We start from the raw sequence: 19,207 nt of genomic DNA, 5'->3' as shown, positions 1-19,207 counted from the left end.
ATTTTTTTGGCTACTCTTAAATAAATCACTGAGAATAGGAAAATATAAATCCAGATTCAATCATGTCTACCTGTGATACATGTAAGCTAGTTTGCGAGCAATTAACATGTGAGTTAGCTTACTTATCTAATGCTAGGGGTGGCACGGTGGTGTAGTGGTTAGCGCTGTCGCCTCACAGCAAGAAGGTCCGGGTTCGAGCCCCGTGGCCGGCGAGGGCCTTTCTGTGCGGAGTTTGCATGTTCTCCCCGTGTCCGCGTGGGTTTCCTCCGGGTGCTCCGGTTTCCCCCACAGTCCAAAGACATGCAGGTTAGGTTAACTGGTGACTCTAAATTGACCGTAGGTGTGAATGTGAGTGTGAATGGTTGTCTGTGTCTATGTGTCAGCCCTGTGATGACCTGGCGACTTGTCCAGGGTGTACCCCGCCTTTCGCCCGTAGTCAGCTGGGATAGGCTCCAGCTTGCCTGCGACCCTGTAGAAGGATAAAGCAGCTAGAGATAATGAGATGATATGAGATCTAATGCTAGTCATTAAAAAAGGGCTGGAATGGCATGTACACTCTGTTGAGAATATGATGATGCTATTTGAGATCCAGATACTGAAATTCCACTTGGGTGGCAAATGTGAGTTTAACTAGCAGTTAACTAGCCGGCTGGCTGTGTTAGCTAATAATATGCAATTAGTCCATGGCATGTTTCCAATTTTACGCATTATCATATATCGTGGCACTTTTATAATGAAAGCAAAGGGGTCAAGATATGCCATTTGTACTAGTTTTTTGGGCATTATTAAAGAAAATATTCCACACTGAATGAGTCAACCCTAATTATTTTACTGGTTTAAAATGATCACATTTAGGAGTAAATTATGCCTCGGTTTAATATCATATTCAGTAAGTGATCTAGTTATGTCTTTACACTTATGAAGCTTCCCTTGAATTATGTCTTATGTCCATTAAATGGCCGTCCTTCAGTGTGTTAAAGATTGTAGTTTGTTAAAACCATACTGTAATTCTGATAATGGAAAGTCATGCAACATAGAAGTACAGACTGGGCAGTCACAGACACAACAAAAATAGAAAGAGAGAGAGAAAAAAAAGCAGTGTCCTTATCTAAAAGGAAACTTACCTGTAGCAGTTGTTGTTGAATTGATTATAACTGCCAAGAGCAGTCAGGGCTCCAATTCCAATGGCGTAAGAAAAGAACACTTGAGTACCGGCATCGATCCAGACCTGAATGATGAACTTGTTTAGGTCTTGGAACGTTCCCCATTTTACAAATAAATTCACTCTTTATATGGAAATGGTGTTCATTTTAAGGAGTATTTCTATTTGGCTTTCCATTAAGCTGCTTAATGCGCAATTTGAAACATACAAACTATAAGTTGAGTAATGGGAATGTGAATTTTGAAAAAACTCACAAATATCACAAAGAGGTTTCTATGCTCCCATCAGGAGGTTTCTGAGGCAATTTGATAAATTCATATTTCACAAAACTGAAATGGAAACACATTTTTCACATTGGAATTCACATTACCACAGCGACTGTGGTAGATGCAATTGAAATCCCATGCCAAATATCAGACCTCAGAGATCTGAATGACTCTCGCAAGGGAAGAAAACCCAGGTTTAATCGCATAACATCACTCAATTTAAACATGGACCATTCACTATTGTGTTTTGCTAACTTAAAAAAAAATCCTTCTATTTTGCACAAAACAGTAATGGAAATCTGGCTATTGTTTGAGGCTAAACAAAGTAACCCTAGAGACTGATATAAAGGCATGCTTAAAAATAAGAAATAAACACTTTTCCCCTTCAAACACTGCTGAGTAGGCGTAGACTTCCATTACTCCTTATTTTCTGAAATATCTTGTCACCTGTTAGCGTTAGGAGTGATTTATTAACATGTAATGATCCTATTCATTATTCTGTCAGGATATCAAAATGGATAGCTTTTGCAGTGAAGCTGAACATTTAATCCTCTTAGAAATCTTGTCATGTTTGCAGTAGCTGCATTTGGGCTAACTGAAAAATTGCATAAATTAGATTAGATATATATTTTTACAGACCCATTCCTTCAGTGCTCACCTGGGCCTCTTTAATCTTTGACCAGTCAGGCTTCAGATAGTACATGATACCATTATAAGCCCCAGGAAGGGTCACACCTCTCACCAGGAGAATGATCAGGACAACGTAGGGGAACATGGCAGTGAAATACACAACCTGCAACACACATAAGCAACAGTTATGGATATTATAAACAGGGGATCTGCTGAATATTAGTCCTTTTTTGTTCAAGAACATGGAACACATTTGAGAAGGTTTAAGAAATCCAGTTTGTGATCAGTAGGCCAGTTATTCATTTTTAGCTTATCCGGCTGCAGGCCAGGCTGGATGAGCTTCAGCGATCACGCATCATCTGTCTGTTGTCATTCATCCACATTTTACAAAAATCGCTACTCCTCCTACAGGATCAATTGGATTTCGATCAAACTCGCATACAATGTTCCCGAGGTGGGTGTGCATAAAAGTTGTCAAGATGGTAGCACCACCTGTCATATTTACAATTTTATGGGCGTCTTTGGTGGTATGAGCTACAGCCTCATTGAGGCTATTTTATTTTTCTCTCCTGCAAAGCCAAATGCAATCTTTGGCTTATGGAAATGCATAGCAGTTCAGAAATATAGAGCATTGTCTACAATTCTATAGGTTAAAATATGCCAGCAGTGCAATTAATAAGCAGTTTTATTGCCAGCTTAGTGACTTTGCTGCTAGTGGATGTGGCGACCTATAAGACCCCTTTAATGATTTTATTATTTTCAAAGCAACGAATCGTAAAATTTTCTGAGCAGACATTAATGACTGCAAGCTCTACAGTGGTGTATTAGGGCAAAAAAAAAAATGGACTTGGGGGAGGGGAGTGTTATTCTGAGAAAAAACTCTGAGATGAAGTCCAAAATTTTATGAGAAAAAAAAAACTCAGAAATTCCAAGATTAAGAAGTCACAAAATTACAAAACAAAACTCAGAAATGATCTCATGCTTTCTGGCTACAATGCATTCTTGGAAATGTTGGAGAAAATTTATTAGCGCTTTATTCTTTTATATTGCATGATCAAGACTGCATTTCCTATAATTCTCGGCTCAGCCGTTTCAAAGGAACAGAGATTTGGTCAGATGAGAAGAATCCACACAATAAAAGTAACAGGAAACTGCTCTCGCACAATAAAAATATATTTAGGAAACAGCTAAGACAAAAAAAAATTATTATATACATCCATCCACCTGTTGTTTTATGCAGTTATTGTTAAGATTGCGCTGCGTGCTGTTCAGATGCGTTACCAGGAGATCTCCGAGGACAAGAAGAGAGCGAACCACATGAGTTAAATCAATCTGGTTTATTCTCGGCGTGTCCTGACACACAGCTGCGTCAGGGCGTTTATATACACTTCATAGGGAGTATCAGCAGTGGAAAGTTATGGAATGTGTTTTGCACACTCAGTATCAAGGTCACACAGGAGTTATGCACAGTTCAACAAGATGTTTCACACAAAAACATAGACAAAATCAGAATATGAAACGGGAACAGAACATATGAAAAGTACAAAATGTACAGAGCAGCACGTATTATCTCTGGCCTAAAGTTAACCCTAAACTGCTACACTACACGACAGTCACCCTTGGGCCGCGCATTTACAAGAGTAGGTTTAGGAGTATTCAGGATTATATTCTTACAATCCCCTCTTTAATACTCTGACGCAAGCCCAGAGTATTATTCACACCCCAGTCTATTGACAACCTTACCTCTGGGTCTGTATTGTCTGTCAGGAAAACCTTAGTTTGAGTATACGAGGGCCACAGGCTGAGCCATGTCATATTAACCTTAGAGTAGTTAGATGGGGCTATTCGGACCGGAAAAGGATCGCTGCTGTCATGGGGTAACAAAGAACACACATAAAAAGGTATACTCATATTCATTGATGTTTTTACAGTGAAGTTTATATATTTCCAAAACTCGTTATCCCTTAGGTCCCGGTGTATTGCTTGTGCGGGTAACCCTGCCCCAAGCGTTGAGATCAGCACGATGATGAAGAAAGTCATACTGGTCACTGACTTTGTTCTCTAATGCTCACAGGGTGCAGACGGCGAAAAATATCACAGGCTCCCGTGCTTTTCAGACTCTTCAGCCCAGAACTTTGCAAGACTCACCAACCATCCCCTCTTTGTAGATCAGCCGAACTGGATTGCTCCAGATGCTGGAAGGGGATCCCTGAAAAGGCCGTCAGCTATTGTCACAGCAACTTTCTGAAACACAAAAGTCTGTTAAGCATCAACAATATAGATTTCTATTACATTGGAGCCTTCTTTATTCTGCTGGCATGGATCCACTGTGGAAAAAGGTCCGTTAGCACAGCCGTGCGAGTTACAGCGAGTACATCGGTGGGCCCACTGTAGGGTGACTCCTCCATGGGAGCGTTTAGTTTAGCGAATCTCTTTACTAAAACTCTGTCCCCTACCTCAAAGGGGTGAGTGTGTGCCTCTGGAATGGGAGGCTTTTTGGAATTTACTCTCGCCCAATACTCATCCAGCACCCGCATGAGACCCACCGCGTACTCGCTGAGATGTACTTCAAGATCACCCGTTCCTATAACCTGCATGCCTCTACGCCAAGGGACAGGAAAGGGGCGTCCCATGACGAGCTCGTACGGAGATAAATTGTCGAGAGCGACCTGAGCAGTCATGCGCATATCAGCGAGGACCAACGGTAAAACTTGGACCCAATTTTTCGTGCCTGCGTCTTGCATAGCCTTACGCAACTTACCCTTAATTGTTCTATTCGCGCGCTCCACAATGCCAGAGGACTGTGGATGGTATGGGATATGAAAACGCCAATTGATCTTGAGGTCTTTACATAGCTCCTGCGTTACCTTAGAGGTGAACGGCGTTCCCTTATCAGAGTCAATTCCTACCGGAAGACCGTAACGTGGGATAATTTCCTGTGTAAGTTTGTTCACTGCTGTTCGGGCGTTCTCTTTGCTGCACGGGAAAGCCTCAATCCACCGTGAAAATTTGTCAATCATGACCAAAAGGTATTTGAACGGGCCCTGCTTTGGCATGTGAGTGAAGTCGATCTGCCATTCTTGGAAAGGCGTGTCGGGTATGGGAAGGTGCTGATGTACCGCGCCTGGTTTAGATAGATTATTCTGGGCGCACGTTAAACACTTGTCCAGAATGTTGTGTGCGTCTGTGTGCAAATTATTGATGCAGAATGTTCTGTTCATATCCTCCACTACCCCTCTTCGGCCGCGATGAGTGGGACCATGGAACTCGCGGACGAGAAAGGGAGTACAGTGACGAGGTAAACAAAGACGGCCCTGTGCGTCAAGCAAAACGCCACTCTTCTCTGTCGCGCCCTGGGCGTCCCAGAACTGTGTATCTGCCACAGAGGCCGAGGCCTGGATAGAAATGAGATCTATGTCAGGTAAGACAGCGCTAACCATGCGATCAGTAGAAACTAAAGCGCAATTAAAGCCTGGAGGCAGGACACCGGATGCGGCTGCAGCTTTAGCGACTCGATCAGCGAATGAATTGCCCTTTACTTCAAATGAGTCCCCTCTTGTGTGCGCGCGTGTCTTAACAATGGCCAACGTGCACGGAAGGAGACAGGCGGTGATTAAATCAGTAACAAGTGAAGAATGAGAAATGGGCTTACCGTCGGCTGTCGTAAACCCCCGAGACGCCCAAATGCGGCCGAAGTCGTGCGCCACGCCGAAAGCGTAGCGTGAGTCGGTGTAAATAGTAACGTCTGTGTCTTGAGCCAAAATACATGCGCGAGTCAAAGCATAGAGCTCCGCAGCCTGAGCAGAAGAAAAAGGCAAAGAATGAGCTTCAACAATTTCATCAGGGAGGCGACAAACAGAGTAACCACACAGGAACACACCATCCGCAGGGCGGGAACAGGAACCATCTACAAAAAGAGAATCGCCTGTGGAAAGAGGGGTGGAGTGTAAGTCTGGGCGGATGCTAGTCTCAAAAACGATATTAGAAAGACAGTCATGTGAGTCAAACGCAACATCGTCATCCTGTGAGTTAAGAAGACGCTGAAGAGCGTGGGCGACAGAATCAAACGACGAGGAGGGCTTAACAGTGAGATGCTCTGTGGCCAAAAGAATAAACTCATAGCCAGAGCGACGCTGAGCAGACAAATGCTGAGTGCTAAGATTCCGCAGAATGTACACGACGTCATGTGAAGTGTGTAAAATGAGCGGATGCGACAAAACAAGTTTTTCAGCGTCCGTGACCATGAGAGCACACGCAGCAACAGCCCTAAGACAGCCAGGAAGCCCTTGTGCCACAGCGTCAAGAGTTTTAGACAGAAACGCGCAAGGTCGCATGCCCCCCCCGTGCTCCTGAGCCAGCACCCCAGAGGCGGTCCCCTTCTGATTGCACACATACAGGTGAAACGGCAAACGATAGTTCGGCAGCCCGAGAGCAGGGGCGGAGCACAAAGCTTGCTTCAGAGCCTTGAAGGCCGTTAGCATGTCCTCAGTCCAGACCAGGGGCTGAGTCAAAGGATCTGAGTGACTTATAGCTGAACGCAAACACTTGTCATAGATTGAACAGTCAGGGATCCATTGACGACAGTAATTGATGAGGCCCAGAAATGCCATGAGAGCGTGCTTGGTTGCAGGTACCTGAGTGTCCATAATGACTTGAACGCGTTCCGGGCTAAGCCTCCTGGAACCCTGGGAGAGGTCATGTCCCAAGTAGCGAACAGTTGTGAGGCAAAACTGCAACTTCGTGCGGGAGACCTTGAAACCCTTCTGCGCCAGGAGTGTGAGGAGAGACAATGTGGCGGCAGCACAAGCGTCTTGATCCTCCGCCGTTACCAGAAGATCATCCGCGTACTGGAGCACCGTGGAGCCCCGGGGAAGACAGAGATCAGCCAGCGCGTCCCGCAATACGGCAGTGAAGACCGCCGGTGAGTCAATGAAACCCTGTGGCAACCGCGTCCACGTGTATTGTCTTCCCCTGTGTGTGAAAGCAAACAGGGGCTGAGTCTCATGGCCCACAGGAACACTGAAAAAAGCAGAGCACAAATCAATCACAGAGAAATAAGCATGGTCACACGGAATAGAAGACATAAGAGAAGGAACGTCAGGGACCACTGGAGCCACGGGAACGATGAGTTCATTTATTTTACGTAGATCTTGAGTGAGGCGCCATGTGCCATCCGGTTTTGGGACCGGGTTCACTGGGGTGTTATACGGGCTGACACAAGGAACCACGACACCTTGCTGCAAAAGAGATTGTAGAATATTGTCAATACCATCGAGCTTACTAGGAGACAGAGGGTATTGTTTAACATAAACAGGTGTAGAGTGTTTAATAACAGCTTCATACGGAGAGCAGCTCACAGAGCCCACATCGTCCTTATGATCCGCCCACAGGGTGTTAGGAAGAGCAGAGAGAACAGGGGAAAAAGCTTGGGACGTACAAGCAGCGTTCAGAATGTTATGTGGCAGCACAGAACTGGATAGAGCAAAAACATCAGGCGGAGCACCGTCCGGAGTATCAACAATCATGTGTGAGCCGCTAAAGGAGATCGAGAGTCCGAGAAGACTCATGAGGTCGCGACCTAAAAGATTAAAAGGGCACTCTGGCATAAAAATGAAAGAGTGTGAAAAACGCAATGAAGGGTCCAGAGTGCAGATGACAGGTAAGGGTGGTGTACAACTAGAGTCAAAAGGAACCCCTTCTATCCCCACAGAGCTAACAAACCGTGTAGATAAAGGACCCTCATAATCCCTCCCTACTGAGGACATAGTGGCCCCAGTATCAAGTATAAACGGATACTCCCTTCCTGCCAAACACAGAGGCACAAGAGGGAGCTCCGCATTACGAGGAGAGCTAAAAGAGAGATTTAACATGGCAACGGCTGTGGATTCCGTACCCTGGGGGCAGCCCTATAGCGGGGCGTGATAGCGCTGGTCCTGTCCGTTATTCTGCCGATAGCCCTTAGGTCCGGGATTCTGGCCTTGCAACACATCCCCTAATTCTCCCGTCCTACTCTGCTCATCCCTCCGCCGCGCATAGCATTCCCTCATCCAGTGGCCCTCCTTTCCACAATAGTGGCACCTGCCTGTTTTCTTCCGGTTCCCACCCGACCATGTGCGAGGCCCGGTGCGTGTTTTGTCATTATTATGACGATACGACCCGGGGCCCTGTGGGGCCACAGATAAACATGCTTTATTAGTCTTACAATCTAACAACCCATCACTTTCCATTGTCCTCAACCGTTCACCCGCTTGGCGAAGGACCAAATGAGTCCTATCGCTCAAGTGATGTTTCAAAACGTTCTGAACCTCAGGGCGGCAGTTAGATAAAAAGGTGGACAGGAACATTGGATTGGGTTGAGTCATGTCCAATTCTAACCCACCCAGGTGCTGCCAAACTTCACCAAAACGTTTCCAAAAGGCCGACGTCACTTCTGACTTTTCCTGTTTACAGTTAGTAACCTGCGACAGATCACGGTTCGCTTGTTTCATAGCCAGTAAATACCTAGTTAACTGCTCACGCAGGAGCTGCAAAGCATTCGGTGTGTCCCTCCAAAAAAATGTCGACACGGTGCGCTGACGCGGACGGCCACCTTCCTGAGCCGGAGCTATTTCTTCCTTTATATTCATAGCGACGTCATTTCTAGGTTGCAACACATCGACTATTTCGAGCAAACGCTCCTCATCATATAATCTGTGTCAACTGATGAGGTGTTCAAATGTGCGAGCTGATCTGAACAGAGCTGCCAGACATACACATACAGAGGGCTTCCAAACCCATACTGCACACCGCACATTTCACTTACTTCAATAGTTAGTCCATCTGGAGTGGATGTGAGATTTACTTCTAATTTGCACATTAAATCATGTGCTAACAAATTTACTGGACATGTATGTGAGATGAGGAATGAGTGGGACGTAACTATTCCTCCCTCGCTTTACATGGGAGGTTAACTGAGAAAGTTTTGGTTTTGGAATAGCCTTTAAAACAGGTCTCGGGGTGTAAACACCCTTTGATTTATCCCATACCTTCTTCATGTCAAACCATTTATCATACCCTGCGCGCATATAAGGGCGGTCCCAATCCGGATCGCCTAAGCTTTCATAAATCATACGGTGCGCTGAAGCAAGAAAGCCTGGATTAAACGTCCCATCACGGGGATACGATGGAATCTGAGGATTTGCCTCCGTCCACCCAGCCAAATTGTCCAGCCACGGCGTAACGTAATAGCCTAAACCACACTTATTCATCCATTCCGCCGGGGTGTCTGTGACCTCAGGTTTAGGATACGAGCCCCCCATCGTACATTAAAGCAAACGGATCTGAACAGAAACAAACAGCAGATATTTATCTAAATTTCTATAGCACGCTCTTCCTGGACTCGAACCAGGGAAAACAAAGCCCTCCTTAGGGCACTACACAAATTTCTATAGCGCGCTCTTCCTGGACTCGAACCAGGGAAAACAAAGCCCTCCTTAGGGCACTACGGAACTACTTCCAACCAGGTAGTCAATCAAACATGTCTTACCTGATTGAGAGTATCACGTCGGGGTCACCAAATTGTTAAGATTGCGCTGCGTGCTGTTCAGATGCGTTACCAGGAGATCTCCGAGGACAAGAAGAGAGCGAACCACATGAGTTAAATCAATCTGGTTTATTCTCGGCGTGTCCTGACACACAGCTGCGTCAGGGCGTTTATATACACTTCATAGGGAGTATCAGCAGTGGAAAGTTATGGAATGTGTTTTGCACACTCAGTATCAAGGTCACACAGGAGTTATGCACAGTTCAACAAGATGTTTCACACAAAAACATAGACAAAATCAGAATATGAAACGGGAACAGAACATATGAAAAGTACAAAATGTACAGAGCAGCACGTATTATCTCTGGCCTAAAGTTAACCCTAAACTGCTACACTACACGACAGTCACCCTTGGGCCGCGCATTTACAAGAGTAGGTTTAGGAGTATTCAGGATTATATTCTTACAGTTATCTAATCAGTCAATCCCTTGACAGCAGCGCAGTGCATAAAATCATGCAGATACAAATCAAGAGCTTCAGTTAATGTTCAGTTCAAACATCAGAATGGGAAAAATTGTGATCTCAAAGTGTGACTTTCTCTGTGGCATGAGTGTTGGTTTGGGCCAGATGGACTGGTTTGAGTATTTCAGAAACTGCTGATCTCTTGGGGTTTTCACACACAACAGTCTCTAGAGCTTACACAGACAGAATGGTGGAAACAAATGCCTTGTTGATAAGAGCGGTCCAAGGAAAATAGCCAGATTGGTTTGAGCTGCCAGGAAGGATATAATAACTCAGCAACACTTTACAACCATGGTGAGCAGAAAAGCATCTCAGCATCCAACAGCAGAAGACCACATTGGGTTCCACTCCTGCCAACCAAGAACAGGAGTCTTAGAATCAAGAACAAGTTCTGATTAAAGTGGCCGGTGAGTGTCATATAGTACAGAAATATAAAACATTGCAGTACATCCTATCAGACATAATCTGCCCTCAGCAGGCTGTGCGCATGCCCATGCATACAAGAGCCTAGTCATGTCCCACTGCAGAAAATCTTCCTCTGACCGACCAATCATGCTGCAGCTTTCTGACAGGATGCCCTGATATGAGCCACTCCCCCTTTGGCAGATGACGTTGCCATAACGACCTCTCTCCCTCACTAGGGCTCTGATGTGGAGAACCGGCATTGGGAGGGGCTATGCAAATAATGGCTAGAGGAGAAAGTCACATTGAGATCTGGTTTGATGACGCAACCAGGATGTGTGCAAACGGCTATATGATTTATTAATGTGTTTATTCGATGCATTATTAAAAATGTAACATTGTGGAGTGTGAAAAGAAATTGTCATTATTAAGCATTTCTGTTGAAAAATTTTAACATCATACATTCAGAATCGTGTGAGATGCAGATCTGTGTTTGCAGCACAACATACATAGCCACAAAAAAAGAAAAGAGAGAGAGAGAACGAGGGAGCAGGATACAATGAGCACTGCTTTTAATCAGCTTGTCACTGTCTCCACGTGATTGCTTGGCTTTTACCTGGAGTCGTAAATGCAGCAGGGGTCAGTGGCCTTGCCAAGCTGCCTCTGTGTGTGTGTGTGTGTGTGTGTGTGTGTGTGTGTGCGAGAGAGAGAGGGAGACAGACTTTACAGGGGTCTGTACCTTTCCTGTCGACTTTACTCCCTTCCATACGCAGAAGTAAACCAACACCCAGACAGCCATCAGACACAGAACCATCTCCCAGTTAATCTGGCCTATATCGTCCAGGCCTTTGGAGATATGCAGCACCTTATTCCTGCAGAATGAGGGACAGAGAACACTGCCTGAAACAATGCAAAACTCATACACTCACACATCCTAACTAAAAAGTTAACAAATGTCCACACATCCTGTTTCTCGGAAAACAGAAGCTGTAAATCAGCTTTTTTAATTCAATTTTTAAACCATATTTTCCTAATGCTTCCCTATAATACGACAGCTACACCGTCAGACACAAAAGGGTGCTGTATGTTTTCTTGTTGCTCTGGTGATAGCATTATTTTTGTACCTTTAATATGTATCTTTGACCTGGAAATTAAAGGTCAATGGTCAACACTTTAAAAGTACTGTACTGCGTCCACCTTTCTAGTTAGAAGAGACATACAACACATACAGAATGTGTACATTTGATAGTAGATGAGGAATAATAGCCTTTTTTCTGACTATGAGAGCTAACACATGCTTCCTCTGAGACACACCAAGCTACTGCAACGTCTCCAAGTATAGCACATGCTGCATCACAGAGTGTAAAATTCAATATAAATTTTATTTGTATAGTGCTTTCGACAGCTGAGAATGTCAGAAAGCAGCTGTAGAGAAATCAGGATGTACCGGTAGATTTAAATGTAGATCTTTTAATGAGTAAGCCAGAGGTGACAGTTGGTGAGGAAAAACTCTGATGCATCGCAATATTTGTGTTCATACGCTAAGCAGGGAGCCAGTAAAAGAAATTGACCGTAGGTGTGAATGTGAGTGTGAATGGTTGTCTGTGTCTATGTGTCAGCCCTGTGATGACCTGGCGACTTGTCCAGGGTGTACCCCGCCTTTCACCCATAGTCAGCTGGGATAGGCTCCAGCTTGCCTGCGACCCTGTAGAACAGGATAAAGCGGCTAGAGATAATAAGATGAGATGAGATGTACCTAATTCACAAAAAGTGATAGGGATAGAACATTCAGATTTTAAAACATTCAGAGTTTTAAATGTTTAGATTTTGGTCCAGGTTATGAAAGTGCTGATGATCCCAGTATTGTGATGTTAAACTTACACAAAAAGCTCAAGTAAAATATTTCTATGTATTATGGACACGAGTGTTTTACTGGGAAATACGGCACTTGTATTTTTCATACAAGCTAAATCCGCGATATGGAGAACCAAAACCGTGATATAAATCTCTATATGTCACTTGTGAGGAAATTGATGAAATGCTTTGATATATTTGGGTACTTTTTGTTTGTGAATGTGTCTATATAATAAAAAGAAAATCATGTTGGCTTGAAGATATGAAGTTTATCTTCTTGTGTTGAAAAACTTGCATTTTTCATACAAAATACATCATGGATCTGAGTGACATACACTACCGTTCAAAAGTTTGGGGTCACCCAGACAATTTTGTGTTTTCCATGAAAAGTCACACTTTTATTTACCACCATAAGTTGTAAAATGAATAGAAAATATAGTCAAGACATTTTTCTGGCCATTTTGAGCATTTAATCGACCCCACAAATGTGATGCTCCAGAAACTCAATCTGCTCAAAGGAAGGTCAGTTTTATAGCTTCTCTAAAGAGCTAAACTGTTTTCAGCTGTGCTAACATGATTGTACAAGGGTTTTCTAATCATCCATTAGCCTTCTGAGGCAATGAGCAAACACATTGTACCATTAGAACACTGGAGTGAGAGTTGCTGGAAATGGGCCTCTATACACCTATGGAGATATTGCACCAAAAACCAGACATTTGCAGCTAGAATAGTCATTTACCACATTAGCAATGTATAGAGTGTATTTCTGATTAGTTTAAAGTGATCTTCATTGAAAAGAACAGTGCTTTTCTTTCAAAAATAAGGACATTTCAAAGTGACCCCAAACTTTTGAATGGTAGTGTATTTTCCAATGTTTCACTCTGATTAAGTATTTTACTTGGTACCTTTTTTTGAACGGGAAACTGATGTCAAGTTATTTATAATCACGTTCTCTGTTATCACCCAGATGAAGATGGGTTCCCTTTTGAGTCTGGTTCCTCTCAAGGTTTCTTCCTCATGGTGTCTGAGGGAGTTATTCCTTGACACCGTCGCCTCAGACTTGCTCATTAGGCATAAATACATTTATTAGGGATAAAATTAGCTCTTATGTTTAAAGTCTTTTATTTTTCTGTAAAGCTGATTTGTGATAATGTCTGTTGTTAAAAGCTCTATACAAATGAAATAAACTGACTTGATGTAGGGTTCTATGTGGGAGTTTTAGGATTCTAGATTTAAGCCTTTTTTTTTAATAAAAGCATAGGTTTCTAAAGAAAATCTATTCTGAATCCTAACTGCTAACTTCATTGAAAACTCGACTGTCATGTTCAACATAAAGGATTAGCTCAGAAGGACAAACAACAACAACAACAGAAAACAGTTGAAGGTTCTAGATTTAACTGCTTTTTAAAGTGTAGCTTCCTAAAAGGGCCTTACTTGGAACCCTCTCTGACAGGAAGATTCTCTGCTGTAGAGTTCTACTGAGAACCTCTATTCAGAGGGACAAACCACAGAACTCCTAAGAGCTGGAGATTTAACCTCTTTGGTTGTTTTTGTAAAGTGTAGCTTAGATTAGCTCAGAACGGGAGGAAAAAAAACAACAACAGTTGAAGGTTCCAGATTTAACCACTTTTTAAAGTGTAGCTTTCCTAAAGGGACCTCATCAGAACCCTTTCTGAGAGGGAAGTTCTCTATTCTAGAGACACAGAACTTTTACAGGTCCCCCTAATGTTTAAAACTGTGACCTTTTAAGTAGTAGCTTCTTAAAGGGGACCTACGTGGAACCCTGTCTCACATACACTACCATTCAAAAGTTTGGGGTCACTTTGAAATGTCCTTATTTTTGAAAGAAAAGCACTGTTCTTTTCAATGAAGATCACTTTAAACTAATCAGAAATCCACTCTATACATTGCTAATGTGGTAAATGACTATTCTAGCTGCAAATGTCTGGTTTTTGGTGCAATATCTCCATAGGTGTATAGAGGCCCATTTCCAGCAACTCTCACTCCAGTGTTCTAATGGTACAATGTGTTTGCTCATTGCCTCAGAAGGCTAATGGATGATTAGAAAACCCTTGTACAATCATGTTAGCACAGCTGAAAACAGTTTAGCTCTTTAGAGAAGCTATAAAACTGACCTTCCTTTGAGCAGATTGAGTTTCTGGAGCATCACATTTGTGGGGTCGATTAAATGCTCAAAATGGCCAGAAAAATGTCTCGACTATATTTTCTATTCATTTTACAACTTATGGTGGTAAATAAAAGTGTGACTTTTCATGGAAAACACAAAATTGTCTGGGTGACCCCAAACTTTTGAATCGTAGTGTAGTAGAACATTTACAGATTTTCTCAGAAGGACAAACCAAAGATCCCTGAACGGTTCTAGTTTTAATCTCTTTTTTACCCCCGAAAGTGTAACTAATTAGAAGGGACGTACTAAGCACACTGTCTGATAGGGAAACCTGGTTCTGTGTAGAAACTTTCAGAATTCATGCAGAGGGACAAACCAAAACACACAAGCACTCTTTCACGTGTATATTAGGTTTCAGTTATGTAAGCAGAAGAGAGTTTGTTTTCTGTGAAACTAGAGATGTTGAGCTAACAACCAAGTGGAACATCTCCATCACCAATCTGCTGTGTAAAATCTAAGGTTTATTTTCTAGGGCCTAGCAGCATCATTACACTGAATCACATTAAAAATCTCCATTGACCGATTACAAAGAAACACTGAGATAAAATGCAAATTGCAAGAAATAAACTTACTCCCAAAACTCAATGATAGGAGACGTGGCGTTCTCTAACTCCTCACAGGTCTTGTTGATGAAGGTGTAGTTGCTGATGGTTCCGTTCTTGCAGGCGTCGTGGCGGAAGGTCTCGATGCAGTTCTCTGTGTTCCAGTAGTTGGTGCAGGTGGACCAGGGCAGTGTCTTAGTGAAGGACTGGAGGAGGTAATAAAAACTCCATGCCAAGACCATGATGTAGTAGGTGTTGCAGAAGAACACCATAACCATCGAAGCATAGCCGAGTCCTGAGACACACAGTATAAAAGTGGAACAGGAAGAAATTTTACTTTCAGGTTTTTACAAACTGCATGCGTCTCAACAAATATAATACGGCCACATTGATTCAAAACAGCATTCAGAACTGAACTCACATTCATTTCTGCATTGATAAAGATAGAAACAGCAAAAAATATTACATCATGATTCTAGATATTTTCACAATACACAATATGTATCCTGATATTTAACTTTGAAGTGCTAACAAAGTGCAAGAAGCAGAAATTAAGCACTTGAATAGGTTTTAATGTCCAGTCAGCTACAGGTCTGTTGTCGTGATGTTGTGACAGTCTTTCCCAGTGAGGATGGGGTGGCCTGTGTTCTTCGTACTAATGAAAGACATGTAACCTGGGTTTTTAGTACTAATGAAGGAGACATGGTCTGCATGTTTAATACTAATCAAAGAGGCGTGACCTGTGTTTTTACTATTAATGAAGGAAGTGTTCCCTATCTTTTAAGAGCTGATGAAGGAGGCGCTTCCTTTCCTATTTCTAATTCAAAAGGATGTCATTACTATCACACAGCTCTTCCGGTCCATAATAATTAAGCAAGAGGTGACAGTGACATAAAAAAAATTATAAACATATGAAGAAAAAAAACAGAAGAAACCTAGACATAAAAAGGGCAACCTGATCTCTGGTTGACATACATTAGTAAGACGTATAACTTTAAATTTCTTTACATCATCTTGCTTTCAACCACTGGCCACTTTTAACCACTTAAATTCCCAGTTTCTTATTCATTCAGTCACATCTTGTGTATTATTCATAAATGACTGAATTATTCAACGAGTACAGTGAAACTAACAGGATATGTCAGTCAGAACATCTTGTTGACATTCTATTATACATTCATTGAAAGTGTTTTAGCTTTTTCTATATGCTGTTGGTATTATTCCATTACTGTACAGGATAGGAACCGCCTGCATAATATTGTCAAGGTGTGTTCTAAGATTATTGGACTTCCTGCTCGCCACCTGAATACTGTGTACGAGCAGCAGGCTAGCGGCCTGGCTCGTCGAATTCTTAAGGACTCGACTCATGCTCTGTTCCCGGCATTTGAGCAGCTGCCATCTGGTTGCAGGTTCTGCTGTCCGGCCTGTAAGACCCAGAGGAGGAGAGCAACCTTTGTTCCAAGTGTTATTCTCCTCCTGAACTCTAATAGACTGGTACCAAAATCCAGAATTGTGACACCCAAAGGCATTTTTGAGACAAAGTCGGCAAACAGTCTTATTTTGTCAATTTGGGTGTGCCGAATTCAAATCTGCAATATGCCGAGCTCTATCTGACCTCTGTTGACCTCTAGAGGTCATTGAACTTTGGGCCTGTAAACGTCTCAGCTGAACCCAGTTTCTCAGCTTTCTAAGGAATGAAATGTACTAAAATGATTTAATGAAGTTAGCAAATGGCCTTGTTTGTTAAATGTTTGGGTGCTGAATTCATTTTTCATTTGTAAAACGACATATGACCTCTGATAACCTCAAGGTCATTAAACTTGGCCTATAGGCCTATGCATTTAACGGCATTTTTAAACTGACTTTACTCCCCCAAAAAGAATATGAACAGACAAAAAACAAATAGAAAGGAACAAATACAACATTAAATGCCAGTCCATGTACATGTGACTTACTTTTCGCAATGAGAATGCCGAGGCGATCACCTTACATAACATTGCATTACATTTAGCGGTTATTGTTTACACAAAGCTACTGAAAAAAGGACAGATTCAGCAGCATACAAAATGTGGGGGCATACAGGGTATACAGGTTAATCAGGGTTAGTATATATGAGAGTTTTTTTTCTTTGTTGTTTGTTTTTTGTAAAGGCTTTACCCCATTTAAAACAAAACAAAAAACAAACAACAAAGAAAAAAAACTCTCATATATACTAACCCTGATTAACCTGTATACCCTGTATGCCCCCACATTTTGTATGCTGCTGAATCTGTCCTTTTTTCAGTAGCTTTGTATAAACAATAACCGCTAAATGTAATGCAATGTTATGTAAGGTGATCGCCGAGGCATTCTCATTGTGAAAAGTAAGTCACATGTACCGTACATGGACTGGCATTTAATCTTGTATTTGTTCCTTTCTATTTGTTTTTTTTCTGTTCATATTCTTTTTGGGGGAGTAAAGTCAGTTTAAAAATGCCGTTAAATGCATAGGCCTATAGGCCAAGTTTAATGACCTTGAGGTTATCAGAGGTCATATGTCGTTTTACAAATGCAAAACGAATTCAGCACCCAAACATTTAACAAACAAGGCCATTTGCTAACTTCATTAATCATTTTAGTACATTTCATTCCTTAGAAAGCTGAGAAACTGGGTTCAGCTGAGACGTTTACAGGCCCAAAGTTCAATGACCTCTAGAGGTCAACAGAGGTCAGATAGAGCTCGGCATATTGCAGATTTGAATTCGGCACACCCAAATTGACAAAATAAGACTGTTTGCCAACTTTGTCTCAAAAATGCCTTTAACTCCTTAAATAAGCACTTTTTTGAATTTTGGTACCAGTCTATAAGAAGTCTAAGACAGTTACAATAACTTAAGTCTTCTGTACAATACTCTAGTGCTATATCATATGTCCTGATGTGCAATATTACAATATCACCTTGTCACTTTAACTACAATGTCACTCTAATCATATTGTCATTTTAATTTTATCCACACGTCATTTTATTTATTTGCCATATTTTATCTGCTGCCTTTTTATTTATTTATTTATTTATTTATTTTTACTTTGTTACTGGCAACAGGCCTGCCATTGTATATTGTACATAATATGCTGTTTTTTTTTTTTGTTGTTTTTTTCCCACCCATTTTTGTGATTTTATTCTTTTTGTGATTTTATTTTCTTGCTCTTTTAATGTACTGCTCTTCACCCTTCTAATTGCCCTTCAGGGATAAATAAAGTTTTGTCTAAGTCTAATTGAAGTACAGTTGTACTACACATTTAAACCCTGGTAGTTTAAAGTGTTAAATTTATCTTTCATACATTGGCTCTCAGCGGCACGGTGTTGTAGTGGTTAGCGCTGTCGCCTCACAGCAAGAAGGTCCTGGGTTCGAGCCCCGGGGCCGGCAAGGGCCTTTCTGTGTGGAGTTTGCATGTTCTCCCCGTGTCCGCGTGGGTTTCCTCCGGGTGCTCCGGTTTCCCCCACAGTCCAAAGACATGCAGGTTAGGTTAACTGGTGACTCTAAATTGACCGTAGGTGTGAATGGTTGTCTGTGTCTATGTGTCAGCCCTGTGATGACCTGGTGACTTGTCCAGGGTGTACCCCGCCTTTCGCCCGTAGTCAGCTGGGATAGGCTCCAGCTTGCCTGCGACCCTGTAGAAGGATAAAGCGGCTAGAGATAATGAGATGAGACATTGGCTCTCTATAAAACACCTCTATTGTATTGTATCTGTCATAAACTGGATAACTGTTCAGATCGAACTGGACCTCGAATCATCTCAGGAGGCAACATCTAGTTCTGCAAGCTAAGATGGAAGTCATACCTTGAAAGAGAGGAGTGATGTTCCACACAGCGATGCTTCCAGCCTTCATAAACTGGCCCAGAGAAATTTCCAGGAAGAAGATAGGTATTCCACCAAGGAATATAAACAGCACATAGGGGATGAGAAAGACTCCTGTGCAGGAAAGAGGGAGGAAAAAAAGAGAAATAGAAAGATTTGAATAATTTCAGTTGACTTAATCTTAATCAACCACTGTTGAATGCTAGAATCTGATTGGTCAGAAGCTGTTGATTAATTTTCTAATGCAACAGTATACAAGTGACATACAAGTGTCATCCT

The 19,207-nt window shown here is 42.3% G+C and overlaps 1 protein-coding gene across 1 annotated transcript in view; it reads right to left on the bottom strand.

The window, feature by feature from the left end:
* Nucleotides 1–18,974, bottom strand: part of LOC132893558 (sodium- and chloride-dependent creatine transporter 1-like) — a 63,742-nt gene extending 44,768 nt beyond the window's left edge. The window contains exons 1-5 of the mRNA XM_060932750.1: nt 18,911–18,974; nt 15,119–15,383; nt 11,244–11,376; nt 2,087–2,221; nt 1,125–1,228 (exon numbers count right to left, since the gene is read on the bottom strand). Coding sequence (XP_060788733.1) covers nt 1,125–1,228; nt 2,087–2,221; nt 11,244–11,376; nt 15,119–15,383; nt 18,911–18,959 — 686 coding nt within the window. The 5' untranslated portion in view covers nt 18,960–18,974. The remainder of the gene's footprint in view (nt 1–1,124; nt 1,229–2,086; nt 2,222–11,243; nt 11,377–15,118; nt 15,384–18,910) is intronic.
* Nucleotides 18,975–19,207: the final 233 nt, after the last annotated feature.

Source organism: Neoarius graeffei, chromosome 10 (assembly GCF_027579695.1).
Source record: "Neoarius graeffei isolate fNeoGra1 chromosome 10, fNeoGra1.pri, whole genome shotgun sequence".
Classification (NCBI taxonomy): Eukaryota; Metazoa; Chordata; class Actinopteri; order Siluriformes; family Ariidae; genus Neoarius; species Neoarius graeffei.
The sequence above is the reverse complement of the archived record's forward strand: the minus strand, read 5'-3'. Positions and strand labels throughout refer to the sequence as shown.